Source organism: Acomys russatus, chromosome 13, assembly GCF_903995435.1.
Source record: "Acomys russatus chromosome 13, mAcoRus1.1, whole genome shotgun sequence".
Lineage (NCBI taxonomy): Eukaryota > Metazoa > Chordata > Mammalia > Rodentia > Muridae > Acomys > Acomys russatus.
Genome location: NC_067149.1, coordinates 19,246,824 through 19,268,960, shown reverse-complemented (window position 1 = coordinate 19,268,960; position 22,137 = coordinate 19,246,824). Strand labels below are relative to the sequence as shown.

General features: G+C 47.9%; 1 protein-coding gene across 1 annotated transcript in view; it reads left to right on the top strand.

Annotated features, from left to right (window-relative positions):
* Nup210 (nucleoporin 210) overlaps positions 1–22,137 on the top strand; it is a 90,309-nt gene that overhangs the window by 7,253 nt on the left and 60,919 nt on the right. The window contains exons 2-6 of the mRNA XM_051154908.1: positions 3,602–3,738; positions 6,268–6,399; positions 14,608–14,704; positions 16,845–16,995; positions 18,571–18,703. Of these exons, the coding sequence (XP_051010865.1) occupies positions 3,602–3,738; positions 6,268–6,399; positions 14,608–14,704; positions 16,845–16,995; positions 18,571–18,703 (650 nt within the window). The remainder of the gene's footprint in view (positions 1–3,601; positions 3,739–6,267; positions 6,400–14,607; positions 14,705–16,844; positions 16,996–18,570; positions 18,704–22,137) is intronic.

The window sequence follows — 22,137 nt, the reverse complement described above, 5'->3', positions numbered from 1 at the left end:
TTACCTCATGGTGGCCAGGAAGTAAAAAGAAGGGGAGTGAAGAGGAAGGGGCTGGCGTTCCAGTAGCTTCCTCAGTGGTGTACACTGATGGCCTGACTTCCATAGAACTAGGGGTAACTTCTTTAAGGTTCTTCTGTCTCTCAGTGACTAAGTGTTCAGGACAAGGCTTTCTGGGGACATTTAGGAGCCAGACCACAGCAGCAGGGACTGTCATGAGAAGGTGCTGGTGTCCAGGCAGCTGTTCCTGGTAGCCAGAAACTGCAGGACCAGAAGGAGAGCTGTGTCCCTGCTGGTGCCCAGCAGGAACCAGGATGGTAAAGCTAGTTTGTCTTCTAATCTCCTTAAATATTATTCCTCAGTCAATCCTAAAACTATTTTTTTAAGGCCCCCAAACTGGCTCTGGAGGGATGCTACCCACAGTTCAGGAGGCTGAGGCCTGGACCTCCCAGCAGGAGGTGGCTGGGCTGTGGAGGGCTCCTCAGCTGGTGCCTGGCTTGCTTGGCTTCCTCAGTAAGTTTGGAGAGAAAAAAAAAAATCAGTTAACTTTAAGAAGCAGCATTGAGGGTCCATTTACCGGTGGGGCTGATCCGGTGGTAGTTGATGCCATCTTCTGCAGGGTCTAGGAGCCCAGCCCTGTTTGTGGGCAGCACAAGGTAGGGCGGGAAATCCTCAGCTTTCTGTTTGAATGCTGTACCCAGTACAAAGGAGCAGGATTGTGTCTTACCTCTCTGGGCTGAGCTGTGCTGAGTCCATTGTTTTCTAGGGCTATGGTGACATCATGTGGAGGCTTCCCTCATGTGTCACCTTGGGTTCTAATAGGACAGCTGGAGACACAGCTGTGCACACAACTGCTTGACACAGAACAGAATAATCATATAATAACGAACATTGCTATGGTGGCGTTTTTTTTTATAGTACTGGGTCTGGAGGAAGCATTTCTACAAACCGTTAGGAGCTCAGCCTGAAGAATTCACCTCCCTAGCCTTTTGATACTGCATATGACAGGAGAAAGGCTCTTAGGCAGGATTTGTTTCATGTTTCCTTATTGGAATTGGGAATGAATGCATGGTCACCAGGATCTGCTCCTTCGTCTTTAGGTCTTGGCTGTGGTGCCTCTTGGCCCTCTATTAGGTAGCAAGACGCCATTGCAACCTGATGTCCTCCTACATTCCAATCTTTGTGGGCATAAGCCACAGCACCTGTTCTGGGACCCTCCCTAGCACATGTGACAGTCCAAACCCCTCTCTATGGCCAGGGTACACAAGGCTTTTCTGGTGCAGGTCGCAGAAGTGTGTCTGTCAGTGTCCACAGACCAGAGTGCTCTGGAGTCTCCGGTACTGAGAGAGGAAGAAGCCTCCCTCTCTTCCGGCTGCTGTTAACAAACCCATAGATGGAGGAGGGGCTTGAAATAACGAGAGCGTTCTTCCCTCAGTGCTGGAAGTCACAGATGGTGTCTGAGTGGCTGTGTTGTGAGGCCACTTCCCAGTTGCAAACTGCCAGTTTCTTGTTGTGTCCTTGGGTGGAGGGAGGGAACCAGAGAGCTCTGAGAGACCTCTTTAAATGACATGAGCCTTTCCTGGAGTATCTGTCCGTATAACCTAATCACTCCCCAGTTCTGTCATTTGAGAGCTTGAGAGACACACATCATCCTAGGCAGGTCCACACTGAAGAGTTAGGTGCTGTTTCAGGACAAGGTAGATAGAGATCAAGGGTATCCCCTGTGTGAGTGAGACTCAGATGTGAGTGTCTTTCTTGCGCCTGTCTACTGGGCTGTTGGTAGGGAGAGGATACGTTGGGACCTGGTCTTACAAGGAAGTTGTTGCCATCTGGGGATGCTGGAACAAGGCGGGGCCTGTGAGGAGGTGGCGTGCTGCATGACAGTCACTGAACCTAGTGTCTGCATTTGTGAGGCTGTCATCGGACTTGCTTACAGGGTACAATTTTGGGGCTGGCTCTGAATACACTTGGAAAGCTGAACACCCTCCAAGGCTTTCTGATTTACTCTGTGCAGTTGCTACAATTTACTTTCTGCTTAAAAGCTTTGGTGTAGCTGGGCGGTGGTGGCACATACCTTTAATCCCTGCGCTTGAGAGGCAGATGCAGGCGGATCTCTGAGTTAGAAGCCAGCCTGGTCTACAGAGCGAGTTCCAAAACAGCAAGGACTACACAGAGAAACCTGTCTTGAAAGACCAAAAGCTTTGGCGTGAAGAAAACTCCTCACCTGAGTGTCCTGTGAACCTGTGAGGAGGCAGACCACAGTGCTTAGACTCCAGTCGGGGAAGGGCAGTAAACATTACCTAATGCAGTTCATGAGTCCATAGTACAGCAGATGCCCATAGACAGAACCAGTCTAGGAAAAGGAAAACCATAGTGCAAGTGTTAAATCCAGAGAAATGATGGGACTAGTTCAATATGAATCCCAGGAGTGCAAACTGAAGGAAAACAAAACAAAATGTTAGCAGAAAAAAAAAAAAAAGGAAAACCACATGGCTGCCTCCGTTCAGAAGACTAATTGGCCCTGATGGCAGAAATCTCAGGTGCTGGGGGCTTCGGTCTCTGGCAAGTCCATCTCCAGCAGATCCTGAAGGCATCCCACTCTTCCTGGGTTGAATCCATATCTATAGAGTGCGTGCTGGGCCAAGCTGGTCCCTGATTGGCTAAATGTGGACACGCAAGTAGGGTGAGTCTTAGCACTAATCAGGGAAGAGCTGTCAGACGTAGCGGGAGTGGGGAAGAGCCTTGTGCCCTCCCAAAGACGGTCAGAAAGCTCTATGTGGCCTGTGTCCGAGATCAGCAGCTAAGTAAGAGCTTTGCATTGTGCTCGTCCTTTGTAGCTAGACATCGGTCCCATTGAAGATGAGCATATGGTGGTTCATGTGGCTGGTGAGTGGCAGGTCCCTAAATGCCATACGGAGACGAAGGATAACATCCTGGTGGACATTCTGAGTCCATCCTGGATCAGCTCCAATATTTGTTCCTCATGCATAAATCCTTTTCCTGCTGATGGCGAATTACCTGAGTAACTAACAGGGTGAAAATACTACATGGAAAATTCCAGAAGCAAACCACTCAATTGATAACTTTTAAATAACTTTCATTATAGTCTTGTTATAACTTGTATTTTATTATGCTACCATTCTTACTCTCTTCCTGGGCCTAATGTATAACTAAAATTCACTATAGGTGTTTGTGTGTGTTGGTGTGGGGTGGCATAGAGAGAGGGGCTGCTGTGGTTTCAGGTATCTGGGGTCTTGGGGCTGCCCCATGAGGTAAGGAGGCCTCATATAGCTCTGTGGAGAAATCTTGGTTGGTGACTATTGAATATCAAATCTTTGTTCAGCTGCCCAGTGTCTGGTTTGCTTTAGCTTAATGGGGGTTATGTGCAGTGACTCATCACCTCAGGTTGCGGAGAGCTGACTGTGGAAGGCCTTGCCTTGGCCTCTTTCCTTCTCAAATTTTCTTTTAGGTTGATGTATGAGGTTCCTCACCTCTGCTCAGTTTGAACCCAGATTCCCAGATGGAAGCTATTGCTCTGGCTTCTGGGCCTGGCAGTGCCTTACAGTATGGCTCCAAGAAATGATCTCCCCTCTTTTCACCACAGGTCTTCCACGCGGCCAGAGGTAGCCAGCATAGAGCCATTGGGCCCCAGTGAACAGCAGTGCTCCCAGAAGGCAGTGGTGCAGGCCCGCTTGACCCAGCCAGCCCGCCTGACGAGCATCATCTTTGCAGAAGACATCAGTAAGGGCTTTATGTGCTGTGGGGATCATTGGTGGGGATGTGAATCAGGGAAACACCCCGGTGAGACCTCTACCTGGAACCTAGGAAACATCCTTCCTGGTCCTTCATCACTGATTCACACCCTTTTCCCTTATGGAGCCTGACTTTCTAAACTCATAAATTAGTATTTGTTAATCCAGATGCTCTTAACTGTTGTCCAGTCAGATGAAAAAAAAAAAAAAATTGACCTAGTCTAGAAAACTATGCCTTTTCTTTCTCCATATTTGAATCATCATATCATAGATGCGGAATACAGTCTTCCTCAGTGTCCATGGTGGATTGGTTGTAGGGTCTCCTGGGATGCTGTACTCCTGGGACCAGTCTCTCGTGTGTTCTGGCTTAGAATTGCCTCCCTAAGATGGTATTCCTAAACCGTCTTAGCCGACATGCCTATGGTGCAATGCTCTGCAGATTGCAAGGCTATATGGGGGAAGTGTGTGTGTGCTTGGCACAGAGGATTTTTTTTTCCTGAGTGTTTTCAGCCCGTGGTTGGTGGAGTGTGTTTGTGAATTCATAGATACATACATAAGGCAGATTGACCCAGGAAAACCATGTGACATTCAGTTATGCTCCTGCACCATGATGTGATGATTTCCATTTTACTATGTTTAGTGTCATTGGTATTTTCCATCGGTGCTGAGGTTGCCCCCAGGGCCTTGTATGTGCTAAGGAATGCTAGATCACTGGGTTACATGTTCAGCCCCTGCTGAGCATGGAACTATTCCTTTAAACATATTTTATTTTGCACTCGGGAGGCAGAGGCAGGCGGATTGCTGTGAGTTTGAAGCCAGCCTTATCTACAAATCGAGTCTAGGACAGCCACGGCTACACAGAGAAACCTTGTCTCGAAAAACCAAAAAAAATTTTTTTTTTCTTTTTACTTATGTATATGTGCATGCTCTGTGTACATGTCATGGAGGCCAGAAGAGGGCACTAGATCCCTGAACCTAGAGTTATAGGCAATTGTGAGACAGGAAATGTGGCTGCTGGAAACTGATCTTAGGTTCTCTGCATCTCTGCAAGGACAATACATGTTCTTAATCACTAAGTCATCTCCAACCCTACATTTTAAATGCTGAATACTATGCTTTTTTTTTTTTGAGACAGGGTTTTACTGTAGTCCTGCCTGTCCTGGATGCCCTGTGTAGACCAGTAGACCAGTCTGACTTTGTACTCACAGAGATCCACCTGTCTCTGCTTCCCAATGCTGGGATCAAAGTCATGAGCCCAGTGCAATGAGTACTGTTTTTACCAGGAGGCCATCTCACAGATGTTCCCTTGGGTTAAACCTTTAGAGCCGGCACAGAACAACTTGGGCTTATTTAGCTTATTTCCTGCCTAGCATACTTTCCCAGCTTTGCTGGGTTGCAGCATATAAATTTTGTTTATTTTTAATTGTATTTTAATTATGCGGATGGGTGTGTGTTTGTGTGTGGGTCCATGTGTGTGAGTGCAGGTGCTCATGGACGTGAGTGGCTTCAGATGCCCCTGGAGCTGGAGTTGCAGATGGTTGGGGACCATCTGACGTGGGTGCCGGGAACTGAACTTGGGCCCTTAGGAAGATGTGCTACAAGTGGCTCAGGCCTCTGTGCAGGCTATAGTTTTTGTTTTGAGGTGGGTCCAGACTGGCTCTGAACTACTAGACCCAAGCAATCCTCCTGCCTCGGCCCATGAATAGCTGGGACTATAGGTGTGCACCATTGAGCCCAACCACATAAGAATTTTTAAGGTTCTAGGTACAGGTGCTAATCGGACAGAGCAAGTGTTTCTATCTGGTACCTGGAGAATGGTTAGAATAACCAGTGTTGTTATTGTCCTCACGCTAGAGAGTTTCTTAGGCCCAATGCTGTTATCTGGTTTGTTTATGAGGAAGTAAAAAAAATCTGTGCGTCTACCCATGCATCCCCCTTGGGATATAGTGGGTAGTCTTATGGACCGCTGATGTAAGCAAAGCAGGGAGGCCAGGAAGATGGCTGCACAACCCTGGAGACGTGAGTGCAGACCCCAGATCGCATGTAAAGGAGGAAGGAGAGAACTGACTCCATAAATTTGTCCCCCGTGTCCACGTGTATGCTGTGCCAAGCATGCCACTCCATCATCCACACAGTAGTAGTAGTAGTGCCACCAGCAGCAGCAGCAGCAGCGGCAGCAGCAGCAGCGGCAGCGTGAGTCCTGATCTTGGTGCACAGCCATTGTTTTTGCCACTTCCCTTTGTGGTTACAGCTGGGGCACAACTGCATTTTCCTGGAGGAATTCTTTTCCCATACAGCTTTAAATGTGGGTTCACGAGGTAACGATGAGAAAGCCAGAGTTTTCCTGTCTGAGTGGCTAGGTTAACTGCCAGGGTGTACTGCTTGGCTCGTGGGGTGAATTGGGTTCCTGTTGTGTTATACTGGTTGGTTACTGTAGTCACTGCCACCGGAGTTGGCCCCGGAGGAGGGGAGGGATGATGGCTGCATCTTCAGCGCTGACTCCTCTCTGTCTCTGCAGCCACAGGCCAGGTGCTGCGTTGTGACGCCATTGTTGACCTCATCCATGGCATTCAGATCGTCTCTACTACCCGTGAGCTCTATCTTGAAGACTCTCCACTGGAGCTGAAGATCCAGGCCCTGGACTCAGAAGGTGATTGCGACTGCTGCCCTTTGGCCGTAGTCCCTGTTACTGTGTCTTCGTATGACCAGCTGCTGTTCCAGCCAGGAAGGGAGAGCCACAGCCAAGGGAGACATGGAGGGTATCTCTGAAGTGGCTGTATTACCTGGTGGCATCAAGCCTCAGCCCTCCTCATGTGCAGAGGCCCCACAGCCTGGCCTGTGTGTGCTCATCTTAGGTGGGATAGGCTTGACGTCCATACAGAGTTGTGTGCAGAGTTGGTCCTTGTTACCGCTGTCTCTGGAGCTGACTTCTGGGCAGTGGAAATGGGAGAGCCGCCCACAGAGGTGATGACCACACTGGACAGTAGGAACCCTTCTTCCTGCTCAGTTTCCAGGTTGTTTTTGATTTTCTAAGCACCCCACACCCCTAAACACATGTATGGATGAGGGCACCTGTGGGCTGCTGGCTCAGAGTATTGGGTGTCGCTTCTTGACTCGCATGGGTAGTGACTGGTTCTGGGATGGGATTCTTATGGGTGGTCTTGCTTGGTGATAGGCAGACTGTCTTGGCTGGAGGCTGGGCCTCTTGGAAGGGAGCAAGAGGAGTGTGTCTTTCATTTTGTCATAGTTGTGACAGAATACCTGGGACAGACAAGAACAGGACATTTTAATTTTGATGCATATTTTTAGCAGTTTCAGCCCATATCATTGGGCCCATATGGTGGGGCAGAGCATCCTAGTGGGCACTTTAGTCACAGGAGAGTGCTCACCTTATAGCAGCCAGAAAGCAAAGAGGTGCAAGAGGGAGTGGGGTCCTGATAATCCCCTTTAAGCCCTTGCCCCTGGTGACCTAAATTTGCTTAAAAGTTTACCACCTCTGCGCAGTGCCAGCTGTTAACTAAGCCTTTGATACATGACCACTGCCCCCAGAACCTCAGGCAGTGGGGGATTCTCCCTATGAACAAACAAGGCATGTGCGTGGCATAGGCAGCCCACGTCGGAAAATCTGTAATCTGAAATGTGTTCAGGCTTAGGCTTTTTGAAGCACTTGGAAGAGTCTATGCAAATATCCCCAGATCTAAAAACTACAAAATCAGAATCACTTCCTGTTTTAGACATCTGCTGGACACTGCTGTTTATATTCAAAGTGTGGGAGACAGTAGAGCTGGGGAGGACACTGTGGGGACAGCTGAGGTGGGTGTGCAGGATGCAGGTCGAAAACTGTTGAGGAGGACATGACGCTGAGGTGAGTAGTGAGGACTGTGGGTTTGCCAGCTGTGGGTATACATTGGGGTGCAGGTCAGGCAGGCATGTAGTTGCCTTGTAGCTGAGCGGGAATCTTAGCTATAACTTGGCTCCAGGGGTCATGCTTTGGGTCAGAAGTCGGCCATCTTGTTCTAAGATGGACCGCATAGTGAACGTGCCTAAGCTTCTCTGGGCAGGTGTCTCTGTTACATCTTTTCACCTGGGACCTTGTTGCTCCAGAGTAGCCGCCACAGGTGATGCAGTGATGAGTGACTAGGTCCTGACGAAACTTTATTTATAAAAGCAGGCAGGCGCCAGACTTGTTCCAGGGACTGTAGTTTACTAGCCCTTCCTGTTTCTGCTGGAAGGTTAAAGATTGTTCCTACTGAGATTTATATGCATTCATTCACCTTGTTTTCACTTTTTAAAAAGATTTATTTATTTTATGTGTGTGAGTGTTTGCATGTATATGTGTGCACCACATGTGTGGAGTGCCCCCAGAGGCCAGAAGTGGACTTCTGGAACTGGAGTTAGTGCTGCGAGCCTCCATGTGGAGGCCAGGAACAAAAAAGTCAGTCCTCTGCAAGAGCAACAAGTTATAAAGAGCAGTGCTTAACCACTGAGCCATCTCTCCAGACCTCACTCACTTTTTTGGAAAGTGGGTTCTGGCTTAATTCACAAAAGTGTTCCATCATCACTGTATTACTTTCTAATTTTAGAACCTGCTCCATCAGTGTAGAAGGAAACCCAAAACCTGTGGACACTTATTGCCAGCTGACCACAGCCCAACCCATGGCACCTTCCCCCCCATCCTCCCTATGGCAGCTTTCCACAAGCCAGCCGCTATCTGCATTTCTTGCTGTGGACTTTTCTGGAAGTGGGGTTACACAGCACAGCCACAGTCTTCTGACTGTCTCCTCTCACTGCCACTGAGCCTGGTGCTTCCAGTTTGTGCATTTAATACCATGTGACAGCAGCTTGGTCTTTTTATTGTCAAACAGCATTCCACCATGTAGACAAACTGCGTTGTTTCTCCAGCCATCAGCTGATGGAATTTTGGGGTTTCCGCTTTGCGACTGTGAACTTCTGTGTAAACACATGTTTTAGGTTCTCTTGAGTAAGCACAGATGAGTGGGGCTGGAGAGATGGCTCAGCAGTTAGGAGCACTGGCTACTCTTGCAGAGGACCCAGGAGTGATTCTCAGTACCCACACAGTGGCTCACAACCATCTGTAACCCCAATTCCTGGGGGCCTCGTACCCTTTTCTGGCCTCCTCTGGACACTAGGTCCACCACATTCATAAACATAAGTGAATCTTTAAGACATGTCCAAGTGACCTGATTTCAGACTGGCTTTCCTCAGCCAGACGCACTTCGACCTTTGTGGTGTGATCAGTTCCAGGCCTCTTCTGTGAGTGAACTTGACCCTTGTAAGCTTTGAGCCCTTCTCTAGATCGGTGGTGTTGCTCAACACCAGCTCTACAGCTTATCAGAGGTTGTGTGAGATCCTGTGGGTGCCAGCCCTGGGACTAGGCTGTGAGCAAGTTGGCTAATGCCTGTTGCATAGTTAAGGAAGCTGTGGTAACTTACCGGGGTCCTAAGGCCCATAGGTGGCGGAGTATGCTGCTGTTGCTCCAACTCCTGCTTCCCTACTTTTCCTGGCTGATGGCAGCTCTCTGCACTCCACACAGACCATCTGCCTGCTGTGGTTTGAATGCGATTTGCCTGCCTGAAACTCGGTCCTCAGAGTATGAGTGCTCGGGAGTGGTGGTCCCTTTAAGAGATGATTCGGTCATGCTGCATTGACACGGTTAGCTTTGTTTTGTGCAGTTTATACCTAGGCAAGTCTGCCATTTGCCTGCCTGTCCTTCTATATTTTCATCATTTTTTTAAAATTAATTTATTCTTGTTACATCTCAATGGTTATTTTCACCATTTTTATAATGTTATGAAGAAGCCTTTTTGTTGTGAAACAGGCTCATTTGTAGCCCAGGCTGACCTCTGACTCACCATGTAGCTAAGGACGAGCTTGAACTTCAGACCTCCTTGCCTTTGCCATCAAAGTGATGGAAGTATAAGGCATGTTCTACCACACCTAGTTTTCTGTGGCGCTGGGATGTGAACAAAGGGCTTCATGTATGCTAGATAAGTACTGTATCTATGAGCCATGTCCCTGATCCCTCATGAAGCATCTTGACATGAGGTCTTCACTAGATGTGACACCGTTTATACATTATATCCTTTATACATTACCTGATGTGTTAGCATGCTACTAAGACTAAACACCTGAGGCAATCAACTTATAAAGAAGAAAGGTTTACTTTGCCTCATGGGTTCAGAAGCTTCAGTATATGGTTGTTTGACCTTATTCCTTTCCAGTATCCTCTGCAATGGCATGTCCCCACTCTTGATGGTGACCAAGTCTTTGGGGGAGTTCACGATCCAGACTGTAATGTTCTGTCTTAGATATGTTCTGTTTTAGGAACTGAAAATGGAATGTGACAGGATTCCTTAAATGTTCTCCTCTTGCAGCCCCCTCTGTAAAAAAATTTTATTTACTTATTATTTATACAATGCACCTACATGCCAAATGAGGACACCAGATCTCATTATAGATGGTTGTGAGCCACCATCTGGTTGCTGGGAATCGAATTCAGGAACTTTGGAAGAAGTCAGTGCTCTTAACCTCTGAGCCATCTCTCTTGCAGCCTTCTTTTTCTTCTTCTTCTTCTTCTTCTTTTTTTTTTTTTTTTTTTTGCCCTAGCAATTTTTGTGTGGTCTCGGGTATATAAGAACTTAAAGTAGACATCCAGTCAAGTTTTTACTCATAATAAATCATGCATTTATTTTAAAACAATGCTTTTGTGTTCATATAATTTTGCCATTTATTAAAGATGAAAGCAAATTTGCATGCCAACAAGATGGGTGAGTTTGCTCCTTTCTGCATAAAGAGTTAAATCCCAGCTGGGTGTTTGATACTGTGGGACTTGGAGTGTCTGCTGTGCTTTTCAGAGCTGGTGAATGTTTTGATTTTTGAGATCTCATGCTGAGAATGCCACTTTGCATAAATACATAGTGCAAGATGGGAGAGATACACTTTAGGGCCATTTCAGAAATCCCAAGCCAAAACTCACATGCTGATTTTCTAGGCAACTTTAGTTAGCAACTCAAACAGCAATATTTTGTGGCAAGGGAGGATTGAGAGAGGGTCTCGTAGCTCAGGCTGGCCTCAAACTCACTGTAGCTGAAGAAGACTTGTACCCCTTTTTTTCCTGTCTCTCCCATCAAGGAGCAATTTTTAATTTTTAAAATTTTTGTATTTTTATTTTTGGTTTTTCAAGGCAGGGTTCCTCTTTGTTATCTTGCATGTCCTGGACTCACTTTGTAGACTGGGCTGGCCTCGAACTCACAGCAATCCGCCTGCCTCTGCCTCCCGAGTGCTGGGATTAAAGGCGTGCGCCACCATGCCCGGCTCATGGAACAATTTTTAAAATAAAAATTACAGCACAGTATAATCCCAAACGTCAACTAATTTTATATGTGCTGAGGAATGATGGGAAAATATGGAAAGTCCTTGTTTTTCTTAATTAAACGATTATGTATTTTTTTAAGAGCAGAAACCTTTGGACATATAGTAAAAACTCTGCATTTATAACGCATGGTGGGCTCAGATCTGAGCACAATGGCATGCCCAGTGCAGAGTGCTCATGTTATCCAGATGTGGTTGCCCATGCCTTTAATCCCATCTCTGGGGAACAAGAGAGAGGCAGGTGGATTCCTGTTAAGTTCAACACTAGCATGGTCTACACAGTGAGACCCTGTTTCAGTGAAAACAAACCAAAAAGGGTCACCAAAGTTCACCTTGCGTGTTCAGAACAGAGATTGTAGTAAAGTTGCATGGCATGGGGCTGAAGAGATGGCCCAGTGGTTGAGAGCACTGGCTGCTCTTCCAGAGGTCCTGAGTTCAATTCCCAGCAACTATGTAGCCGCTCACAACCATCTATAATGAGATCTTCTGCCCTCTTCTGGCGTGCAGGCATATATGCAGGCAGAAAAAATATATATACACATACATACATACATACATACATACATACATACATACATACATACATAATTTTTTAAAAGTTGTGTGGCACATGTGACATTACACATTTGACTTTCCATTATTTTCTGGTCGCTGTCCCCATATAGAAGTTTCACTGTTGTATTTTTTGTGAACTCTGCATTCAGTCATGGTGATAGCTCATGATTTAAGAGCTCCTTTGCTGTGTCCCGGAGCTCTCTAAGAAGGGAGAGTGAGGGAAGCACCACCAAGCAAGATGCCCCAAGGTTGACATGTTGGGTGCGAGGATTCTATGAGGATTCTATATTTATAGGATGTGAAAGGCAGAATTCTAGTCAGTTCCCCATGCACATCCTTCTGAATTGATGAAACTTTAAGAAGCGCTTAGTTCTAACGATTCTTAGAGTCATCTTGTCTATCTCCTCTCCCTTTTGTTAATATGGGCAACAGTGGGAGAAGATGCTGACAACTGAGCCCAGAAGCCATACGTCCAGCCGCAGACATTCCATGAGACCGAGCCCTTGTAGGGCATCTGCCTCCCCTGCCCTCCTCATAAGGCCTTCCTGCTCACTGGGGACACTTTCTTTCTTAAGATTTATTTTGAATTATGTTTAATATGTATATGTGGGTTTGTGCATGAGAGTGCAGGTGCTCTTGGAGGTCAGGACCTGGAGTTACAGGTGATTGTGAGCTACCCAGTGTGGGTGCTGAAAATCAAACGCACATCCTCCGTAAGCTCAGTAGACACTCCACAGCCTGCTGGAGACACTTGCTGGAACCCATCCAACAGGTCCATAGAATGGAGTTTTGTTCCTATTTTATAGTAGAGAGAAGAGGTCTGGAGTGAGTTCTCAGGGTACTCTTGGGTATGCAGACAGCCACAGTCAAGGGAGTAGACCACCCACTAGGTCATCACATTGAATGACTGGTAGTGATTGTGCAACTTAAGGGGGGTCACAGGCTAGCCTCTTGTCTCCTTCTGCATCCTGCAGGGTCAGCCTGCTTGGCTCTGCCATGAAGGAAGTAGGATTGGGATGGGATGGCCTGTGTGGGCTCACCGTGTGAAAAAAGAAGGGTCCTGTGGTCTCAGCTGCACCACAGAGAAAGGAGCTGGGTTGTGAGGTGGTGTGTGCCTTGTCTCTGGGCGTGGAAGAGAGTTACCATGCAGTGAAAGCAGCACTCTGGGCTGATGGGAGGATTCTGGTGTTCTTGCCATGCGTATTCAAGGTGTGGATCTCAGCCTCTGCCTCATGGGTATTAGTGAGACAAGCTACTTAGGTGTGAGGGTTTAGAGTTTGAGAACCACAACTTTTTGTCTGTTAAACACCTCCCTGTACCCTCATCCGTTCTGAGCAAGGCTTACCTGCCTCACTCAGACCAGTTGCCCACAGAGGTGGAAAGATCCCTGGGGAGCTTTAGGAAGAGGCTCTCTGTCATTTTTGTTGAGACACCATGGCCACAACAACTCTTATAAAGGAAAACATTTAATTGGGACTGGCTTACAGCTCAGAGGTTTAGCCCGTTAGCATCATGGCGGGAAGTGTGGCCGCGTGCAGGCAGACATGGTGCTGGAGAGGGGCTGAGAGTTCTACACCTGGATTGGCAGGCAGCAGCAGGAAGAGAAGCGAACCACTAGGCCTGGCTTGAGCTTCTGAAACCTCAAAACCCACCCCCTAGTGACACACTTCCTTCAAAAAGGCCACACCTCCTAATAATGCCACTCTCTATGAGTATATGGGGCGGTTCATTCGGACTGCCACATTCCCTTTCCTCTAGTCTCCCCTGAGAAGTAAAGACATGGGCCACATTTCTTTGGACTTTTTGCTAAGCGTGGTTTGATTTGGTCTTCAAAAACAAAGACATATTAGTTTAGTCTTTATGTGTATGTGTGTGCTTGCATAAGTTTATGAGTTGCACCTCCTGTGTGCAGGTGCCCACAGAATCCAAGGGGTGTTGGATCCCCTGGAGCTAGAGTTACAGGCAGTTGTGAGCCACGTGATGTAGGTGCTGGGAACCAAACCTGCGTGTCCTGAAAGCAGTCAGCACTCTTAACCTCTGAATTCTGCCTGCGTGTATGCCTGCAGGCCAGAAGAGGGCACCAGATCTCATTATAGCTGGTTGCTGGGGATTGAACCTTTGGAAGAACAGCCTCTGCTCTTAACCTCTGAGCCATCTCTCCAGCCCCCTGAGCCATCTTTTTAGCCTCTGATTTAGCCTTTGAGATCTTGGGTGGAGAAGGTGAGATTCCAATAGAGATCCTACTGTTTATGGTTTGCGTCTGGAAAGTCTTTCATAGGCTCATGTTGAAGACTGCAGGTGCAGGAGGAGTGTTCCGAGATGCGGCCTAGGGAAGGGAGGGCCTCTGAAGGATTTGACCTTGTCAGTGGGTTGATGGCTTCATGACTGATGGACTTTTGAGAAGTAATGCAAATTCGTGATGGACCAGGCTGAACAGGCCCCTGGGGGCATGTCCTCATGCGCTCTGCCTTGCCTCCATTTCTTCCAACTGCCCCTGATTCTTGACTCCAGAAGGTGAGAAGCTTTGTCCTGCCCTCCCTTTGTGGTCCCTGTGGCTGAGATGCACTCCTGTGCCGTGAGGGGAGACGTTCTCTCTTCAGGAGATACAAGGAGAGGGATTAATGGCTTAGGTCTCAATAGCCTCCTCAGGTGTTTACACCTACAGAGGGTTCAAGGTTAAATGGAAAGGTCCAGGCCTAGGTTCAAACCTTGGCTCAGCCTTTTATGGTAAATAGCAAGTATCACCATTCTTTGATCCTTAGTTTCTCCTTTCTGAAGTAGAGGACAGGATGTGCACCTTGCAGGGGTGTGGTGCTGCGCACAGTGGCTGTATGCAGTCAGAGTGGCCATCTCCTGTCCCTCGACCCTAGGGAGCAAACTTACGTGTTTTTGCCTCTGAATTCTTTTACAGGGAATACCTTCAGCACTCTGGCAGGACTGGTCTTTGACTGGACGATTGTGAAGGATACAGAGGCCAATGGGTTCTCAGACTCCCACAATGCACTGCGGTAAGAGACTCAGTGACAAGGCCTGGCTACCTTTGGGTGGATGTAGGAAATTGGAGGTCCTTAGGCTTCCTCCTGTCAGTAAAGAGGCCAGAGCGCCCCCAGGATGCCTGCTACTCACAGTGACTGACTGGGGAAAAGAGTTTAGTGTGGACAACTGGCAGCCTCTGTGGCTCACTATGGTGTATTCTGTGGGAACTGGTCAGAAACATTGGGATATCTGACTGGACAGAGAAGACACAGAACTCTGGAAGGCTATCTTTGAGGTATAAGAGACATGTGGGTGGCCTTAGAGGGCAGTACTTCCTTGGTGAGCAAGTTCGTGGTTAAGGGGACAGGCCAGCAGTGAAATCAGTTCTTAGGATGGTCTGGGTCCCCAGCATAGAATACAGACAGACTCGTTGAGAGAGGGGGCGTCAGAGCATCTGAACTCATTACGTCTGGTCTGCCCACCTCTGACCTTTCCACTTTCTGGCCAGGGAAACTGAGGTTTGAGGAGAGGTGCGAAGTGGGCAGAGTTTGCACTCAGATCCTTGTCGCTCTGCTTTACCCAGGCAGCATGGAGCGGCTGAGCCCATTCTGAATCAAACGGATGTTTGACAGAGTAAACAGTCCTTCTGGGTCGGCAAGATGGCATAGTGGGCAAAGGAGCTTATCACAAGATGACCCGAGTCCCCAGGTCATGCCACAGCGTGGGAAACTTCACTCCTGCAAATTGTCCACTCACTTCACTTGAGCTGTGACATGAGCATGCACATGCATGGAGGGACGGACACACACACACACACACACACACACACACACACACACACACGGACGGGGAGACGCGCGCACACACACACACACACACGGACGGACGGGGAGACGCACACACACACACACACACACACACACACACACACACACACACACACACACACACACCCACCCACCCACCCACCCACCCACCCCTGGGATGGGTAATAAATGCAAAAGAAAAAAGTGTAAAGTTTCTTTCCTGAGACATACTTCTTATATTTAAAGCCATGGTTGAAGGCTATCTGTTGGCCAGAGTGGCACTGGAGCAATTTTATTTAAAACGTAGAGAAAACATCAGCGTAATACAGGAAAACAAAAACAAAAACAAACAAACAACAAAACTAAATTGCTTGAGGGCCCATTGCCAGTGTGATGTCTTGTCGCCTTTGATTATTTACTATGCTTCCAACACCATCAGGATGTTTTCTCATCTACAATAAAGTTATCCAGATAAGGAAATTGGGGATGGAGAAATGGCTTAGCAGTTTCGAGCAGTGGCTGCTCTACCAAAAAATCGAGGCTTGGTTCTTAGTAGCCATATAATTAATATCTATATTAAATATATATAATTAAATAAAATTAAATATCTATCTATCTATCTATCTAAATCTATCTATCTATCTATCTATATATATCAAGAAATTTGCCCAGATGTATGTTATCTTCAGACCTTACTATAGCAACCCGCGGTCACATATTGCATGCTGTCATTTTTCTTTTTTGTCTGTCAGCCTGGGACAGTCTCTTGGTCTTTCTTTGACTTTCAGAATCTTGATACTTAGGAATACAGCAGTCCAGGTGGTATATGCTGGGCATGAGACCTCGGCCTTGTGCATACTTGCTGCACTCTGTCATTGGCTGACTGGACAATAAACCAACGCATAGGGCAGCGCTGGGTTATCCTGGTGAGACTACAAGTGTGTCCTGCAGGCTGTTCCTTCTTGGGAAGAGCAGGGAGCTTCTTGTGAATTACAGGTAGAAAGAGAGACGAAGTATGGACTCTATAAGCTTGTCAGCGTGCTCTCAGTCCCCGTGGGTGACTGACTCTCTTTGAGTTGGGGCCTTGGGCTTCCATCTTAATGTGGACCCAGCTGATGGTCTCAAATTCCAATGCATGTCACCACATATGGGTGTTGCTATGGTGCCCATTTCCAAGGCCAGGTGTACTCCACAGAGCCAGTCCACTGACGCACGCCGTGCCAAAGATGTGATTCTAAGTGTTGCGAAGCAGCATGATTCGAAACGTCAGCATCTGTTGTGGGACCCAGCCCTCAGCTGGAGATGAATGCCACACCGGGTTCTGGGGAGTTTCGTGTTCGAGTCTCATGATGCGTTCCCCTTTCAGAATCCTCACCTTCTTGGAGTCTACGTATATCCCGCCGTCCTACATCTCAGAGATGGAGAAGGCAGCCAAGCAGGGCGACACCATCCTAGTGTCTGGGATGAAGACTGGAAGCTCCAAGCTCAAGGCTCGCATTCAGGAGGCTGTGTACAAGGTGGGCCTAGGTTCAACTGTGCTGTCCCCACAGTGGGGTACGGATGACAGTGGATTAGGTTCGGGCTCTAGGGTGTTAGGGCTTCTATATCTTCCTGTTTGTTTGCTTTCTGTGAGCTGTGGTATAAGGAAAGGGTCGAGGCTTCAAAAGTCAACATGTCAGAGGTCACAGCATGTGTTCCTCGGTTTAAAGGAGTTACCTCGTTTCCGGGCAGTGCTCCCCATCCTGGTGCAGGGACACACCTTACCATCTGAGACTCAACTCTGGGGCCTCAGCTGTCTGTCTCCTAGGTTGCATCCCCCTGCGCTCTAGCTGGGGCCTTGAGGCTGGCTCGGTGGCCATTTGTGGATGGTTTGTTTTGTCTTCTTCCCTGTCTCCACTTAGCAGAAGGCTTTTCCTGTCAGCCTTGCTTGGCAGCACCCATCCTGAGTCCAAACCTGTGTAGGCTATCAGGGTGCTGAAGCAAATTTATGGAGATTGAAAATGGCCATAAATCCACCAAGAACAGTCTAGGTCTATTGGCACTTCTGTCAACAAGGATTGTTCCTGCCATTAGTTTTCTTCAACAGTGAAAGCCACAGGCTGCTGGCGCACCTGACATCCAGGGTATGCTGAACACGAGGCTTTGCAGTCCTGGCTCAGTCTCTCAAGTTGTTTCCTGAGGGCTAAGAGACCAGGGTATGGCAATTGAGGACACACAGTACTCCCCCTTTCAGGTCATCCTGGACCTCTGAGCATCTGTGAAGTGAGAGCTTACACACTGGTAGCTACAGCATCCATAGACATTGCTCCTGACCCCCCCCCCCAGCCCCCTGCAGTGTAGTTAGTGTCACTTTAAATAAAAATAGAGCATATGTAAGGTACGGGGAGTGGTCATATGCTTTTGGCAGTGACAGTTTTGAGTGCATCCTGGTACCATACTTACGGGGTCCTCCTGAGTCCTAGCACTGCATAAAAACAGAACAAATGGGTCTGCAGAGATGCTCAGTGGTTAAGCACGCTTGCTGCTCTTGCAGAGAACCCAAGTCCAGTTCCCAGTGCCTACATCAGGTGGCTCAAAAATCTAGATACAGGGAATCCAATTCCCTCTAGGCCTCCATAGGCACCCATACACTTGTGGCTTATCCACACAGAGTTACAGACGTGTACATGTAATTTAAAAGGAAATAAATATTTTAAAACACACACACACACACACACACACACACACACACACACACAACAAAACATTGGCTCAGCAGTTAAGAGTACTTGCTGTTCATCCAGAGGGCCTAGGTTTGTTTCCTCAGGACACACATGACAGCACATAATCATCTGTAACTCCAATTCCAGAGGATTCAACGCCCTCTTCTGGCCTCAACGGGAAAGAGACATGCATGTGGTGTGCAGACATACATGTAGGCTAAACACCCATACACATTAAAACACATGCGCACATACACACCCATCCACCCCCACACACTGACACACAGAGGCACATCACCATCACCATAGAAACAAACTGTCTTGCTCACTACTCCCCTGCCCTGACTCCCCACCCCACCTCACCCTCTTTCTCCTTTTCTCTGTGCTCAGAATGTCCGTCCTGCGGAAGTCAGGCTGCTGATCTTGGAGAACATCCTTCTGAATCCAGCCTATGATGTGTACCTGCTGGTGGGGACCTCCATTCGCTACAAGGTTCAGAAGATCAGGCAGGGCAAGATTACAGGTACAGCAGCGACTCAAAAGTCATGTTAGATCTCTCTCTCTTTAAAAAGGTTTTATCTAGCTGGACATGGTGGCGCACGCCTTTAATCCCAGCACTCGGGAGGCAGAGGCAAGGGGATCGCTGTGAGTTTGAGGCCAGCCTGGTCTACAAAGCAAGTTCAGGACAGCCAAGGCTACACAGAGAGACCCTGTGTCGAGAAAAAAAAAAAAAGGTTTTATCTATTTTTTTTTTTTTAACGTGTCTGGGTGTTTTGCCTAAAGGGGGGTTGGGGGGGTGGTAGGGTGGAGCTTTATGTGCAAGCAGTACCGGAGAAGGCCAGAAGAGGGCAGTGCATCCCACTAGAATTGTAGTTGGCTACTATGGTAGTGAGGCACTATGTGGGTACTAAGAACTGAACCTGGATCCTCTGTGAAAGCAGCCAATGTTGCTAACCACTGAGCTATTACTTCAGCTGCTTCCCGCTTTGTTACTCTGATACGCGTGAAGTTTACCACCATAAGTTTTCGTGTGTACAGATCAGTAGCATTACATTGCTTCAAAGCCTTTTGTAACAGCCACCACTGTCCATCGCCAGAACTTGTCCATCTTCCCCATCTGAACCGATGGCCTCATTAAACATACCCAATCCCTCTCCTTTGTACCCAGTACCTACAAGCCCGGTCTCATGAAGTTGGCTCCTGTGGCGACCTCAGTTACGTGCAGTCCTGTGCGCTCGGTCTGTGACTGGGCTGCCATTGGCTGTGCCCTCAAGATCTTTGTAAAAATAGAATTTTTTTTTTCTATGCCTGCCCTAGCTCCTGAAAAATGACACAGAAACCTGTTTTTTTTTTTTTTTTTATAAGCTTCCTGCACTATAGCTGGGCAGATACTGAGCATGCTAACCCGAGTGTGCTAGCCTGGCCTACTTCCCTGGTTACCTGCCTTACCTGCCATCTTAGTCTCGCACTGGCTGTTCCTTCTTCATCTCTGTCCTCATGGTAGCTCTCATGGAGGCTCTCTGGTCCCCACCTGAGACACTCTCTATTTCTCTGGGCCCAGGAAATTTCACCTTCTCCTCTCTTTATTAACCAATCAGAAGATGATGGTAAACAATTTTTACACAATATGAGACAGGAGATGCTTCATAAGATTGACAATTCTAACGTCTGACTATAACCTGATTTCTTGGTACAGAAATCAGCATTTGAATACACAGTGCACAAAAACTTCCTCCAACAGTTTCCCAGAGTGAACTTTGGTGAATTTCTGCCTCAGTTTGTCATTGGGGAGGAGAGGTGGCTGTTGCTTACTTCCCCGCCCCACCCCAAGAAGGGATTTCAGCAAAAGGTAGACATTGCCAATAGTGTCTCACTAGGACATGAGCACCTCTGAAGCTCTGAGAACATTTCCTGTTAGGACTCAACAGCCCTGGGAAGTGAGCTTCATGAAGACCCCGTGGTGTAGGCAGAGACACAGAGGAAAACCTGAAAGTCATGGAGCTGTGCAGTACAACTGAGTATTGTCTCAAAAGAAAGTCAGACAACCGTGCTCAGGACAGTGGCTGGGCTTCCTCTCAGCAACAAGGTGGAGATGGTCTACTACACAGGGTCCATGAGAGATGAAACTGCCCAGTTAGGAGGGAGAGCCAGCATGGTTAGGAGGCCCCGGGCTGACATTGTAAGGAGCTTATCTTAAGTCAACACTCGAAGTTGCCCTTCTCTGCTTCCTGACTGCGAATGCCTGTGACCAACCAGCCACCTCACACTTCCAATGCCATGCCTCTCAAACTGTGAGCCCAAGTCTTTCCTTCCTCAGAGGCCTTTTGGTAACTAGCTAACGTAGCAGTTTATGGCTCAGAGAATTACACCTACAAAGGTCCCAAAACCCTGGTGACTCTCCTGCCATGGAGGTTGAGGAGTGAGAGCCCATGAGAGGTATCCCAGAGCCAAAAGGAGACGAGTCGTGGTCGTCGTCATCATCATCATCATCATCATCATCATCGTAGCCGTGCCTTCACCCCCCATCTCATCCCCTGCTCTCATCAGTTGGGTACCTGTCTGTATGATGGATGATGGTGTTGGCCAGTGAGAGCTTCCAGGTGGATACCCTGGCTAGTCATTGGGACATCCTTTACCTTCCAAAGCTGAATTTGACCACTTTGTTTGAATTACCATTCAACTTACACTAGCTGACATTTAGAAGTTGGGAATTTCACTGAAACTTTCACACTAAAGTTATCCGTGGCTCAGTATGGACATGAGTGTTCCTCTGATCAGGCCCTCAGGAGGATGAAGTGTGACCCGGCCTGCCGGGGTTCAGCTAACGCTCGGGAGGAGAATTCTCCTGTATAGGGACAGAGCAAAAGACACAAAGAAGGAGAGCAAGTCTTTGATCAGGCTCTCAAATTTTATTTTTCAGGTAGAAGGTTTTATAGGCACGGGGGGGGGGGGGGGCCGGAGGGGGCGGCCTGGGTATTTGCGTGAGCGAGGGTTGCTATGGACGCCTAACTCTGGAATGCTCCAACAGGTGTCTACCTTTACAGCTGCTATAATCACAGAAGAGGAAGAAATTCCAGAGAAAAAGGGAAATTGTAAAAGATCTGGTTAGTCAGGGAAAAATTCCCGGAACTGCTGCTCGCAGGCAGCTGTCCTTTAATCTGATTTTACCAGTAGTCTTACTGGAAAAGCTAGTTTATAGCCAGAAAGGAGTAGCTCTTACTATGAGCTCGGGGGTTTTAGAATGATTGTTCCCCCACAATAAACCACAACAGGTGTCTAACCGCTGAACCACGACAGGGTCAGCTGGTTTCTGGTAAATGACAGACTGCTGGAGAAACAGGAGCCTAAAGGTGTAGGTTCTGACAAGATGGCTGAACATTGGCCAGATCATGAATGGGCCTGGGGTAGATGCAAGTTCAAAGACAGTCTGGGCTATGGATCAAGGCCTTGTATGAAGATTCATTGAAAGTGAACAGAGAGACACCTCAGGCAGGGATTCTGAACTTACCACTGTTTTCCTAGGTGCTTTGGGCTGAGTCCAAATGCTGACGGTCTGGATGACCTACACAGACCTTCTAGTTGTGTGTATGAATGAATGCTTTGCCTGCATGTATGTGTGCGACCTGGAAGGCCACGAGACCAGGGCTGCCAGTCTGGATCCAGAGTGAGGTTGAGATGTGTCCAAATCCCCAAAATTTCATCCTAAGGCTGGCAGGAGTAGGAGTACTTCCTCCTTGCCCTGGGCCTGCTTGCAACCCCTACCTCGGCCACCTTTGAGGTATCTCATAGGTTGGTGGCCAGGTTTCTGGTTAATCTTCCTTCTTATAAGGATGATCTAGCAAGCACCTGGAATTCCTCTTCATGCAAATGAAGTATTCCCAGCACCTAGGCCAGGCCAATGATGTATACTCACCCCCAAAACCTCTACCTGTTTCCAAGGTTTATAGCCCTTACCCC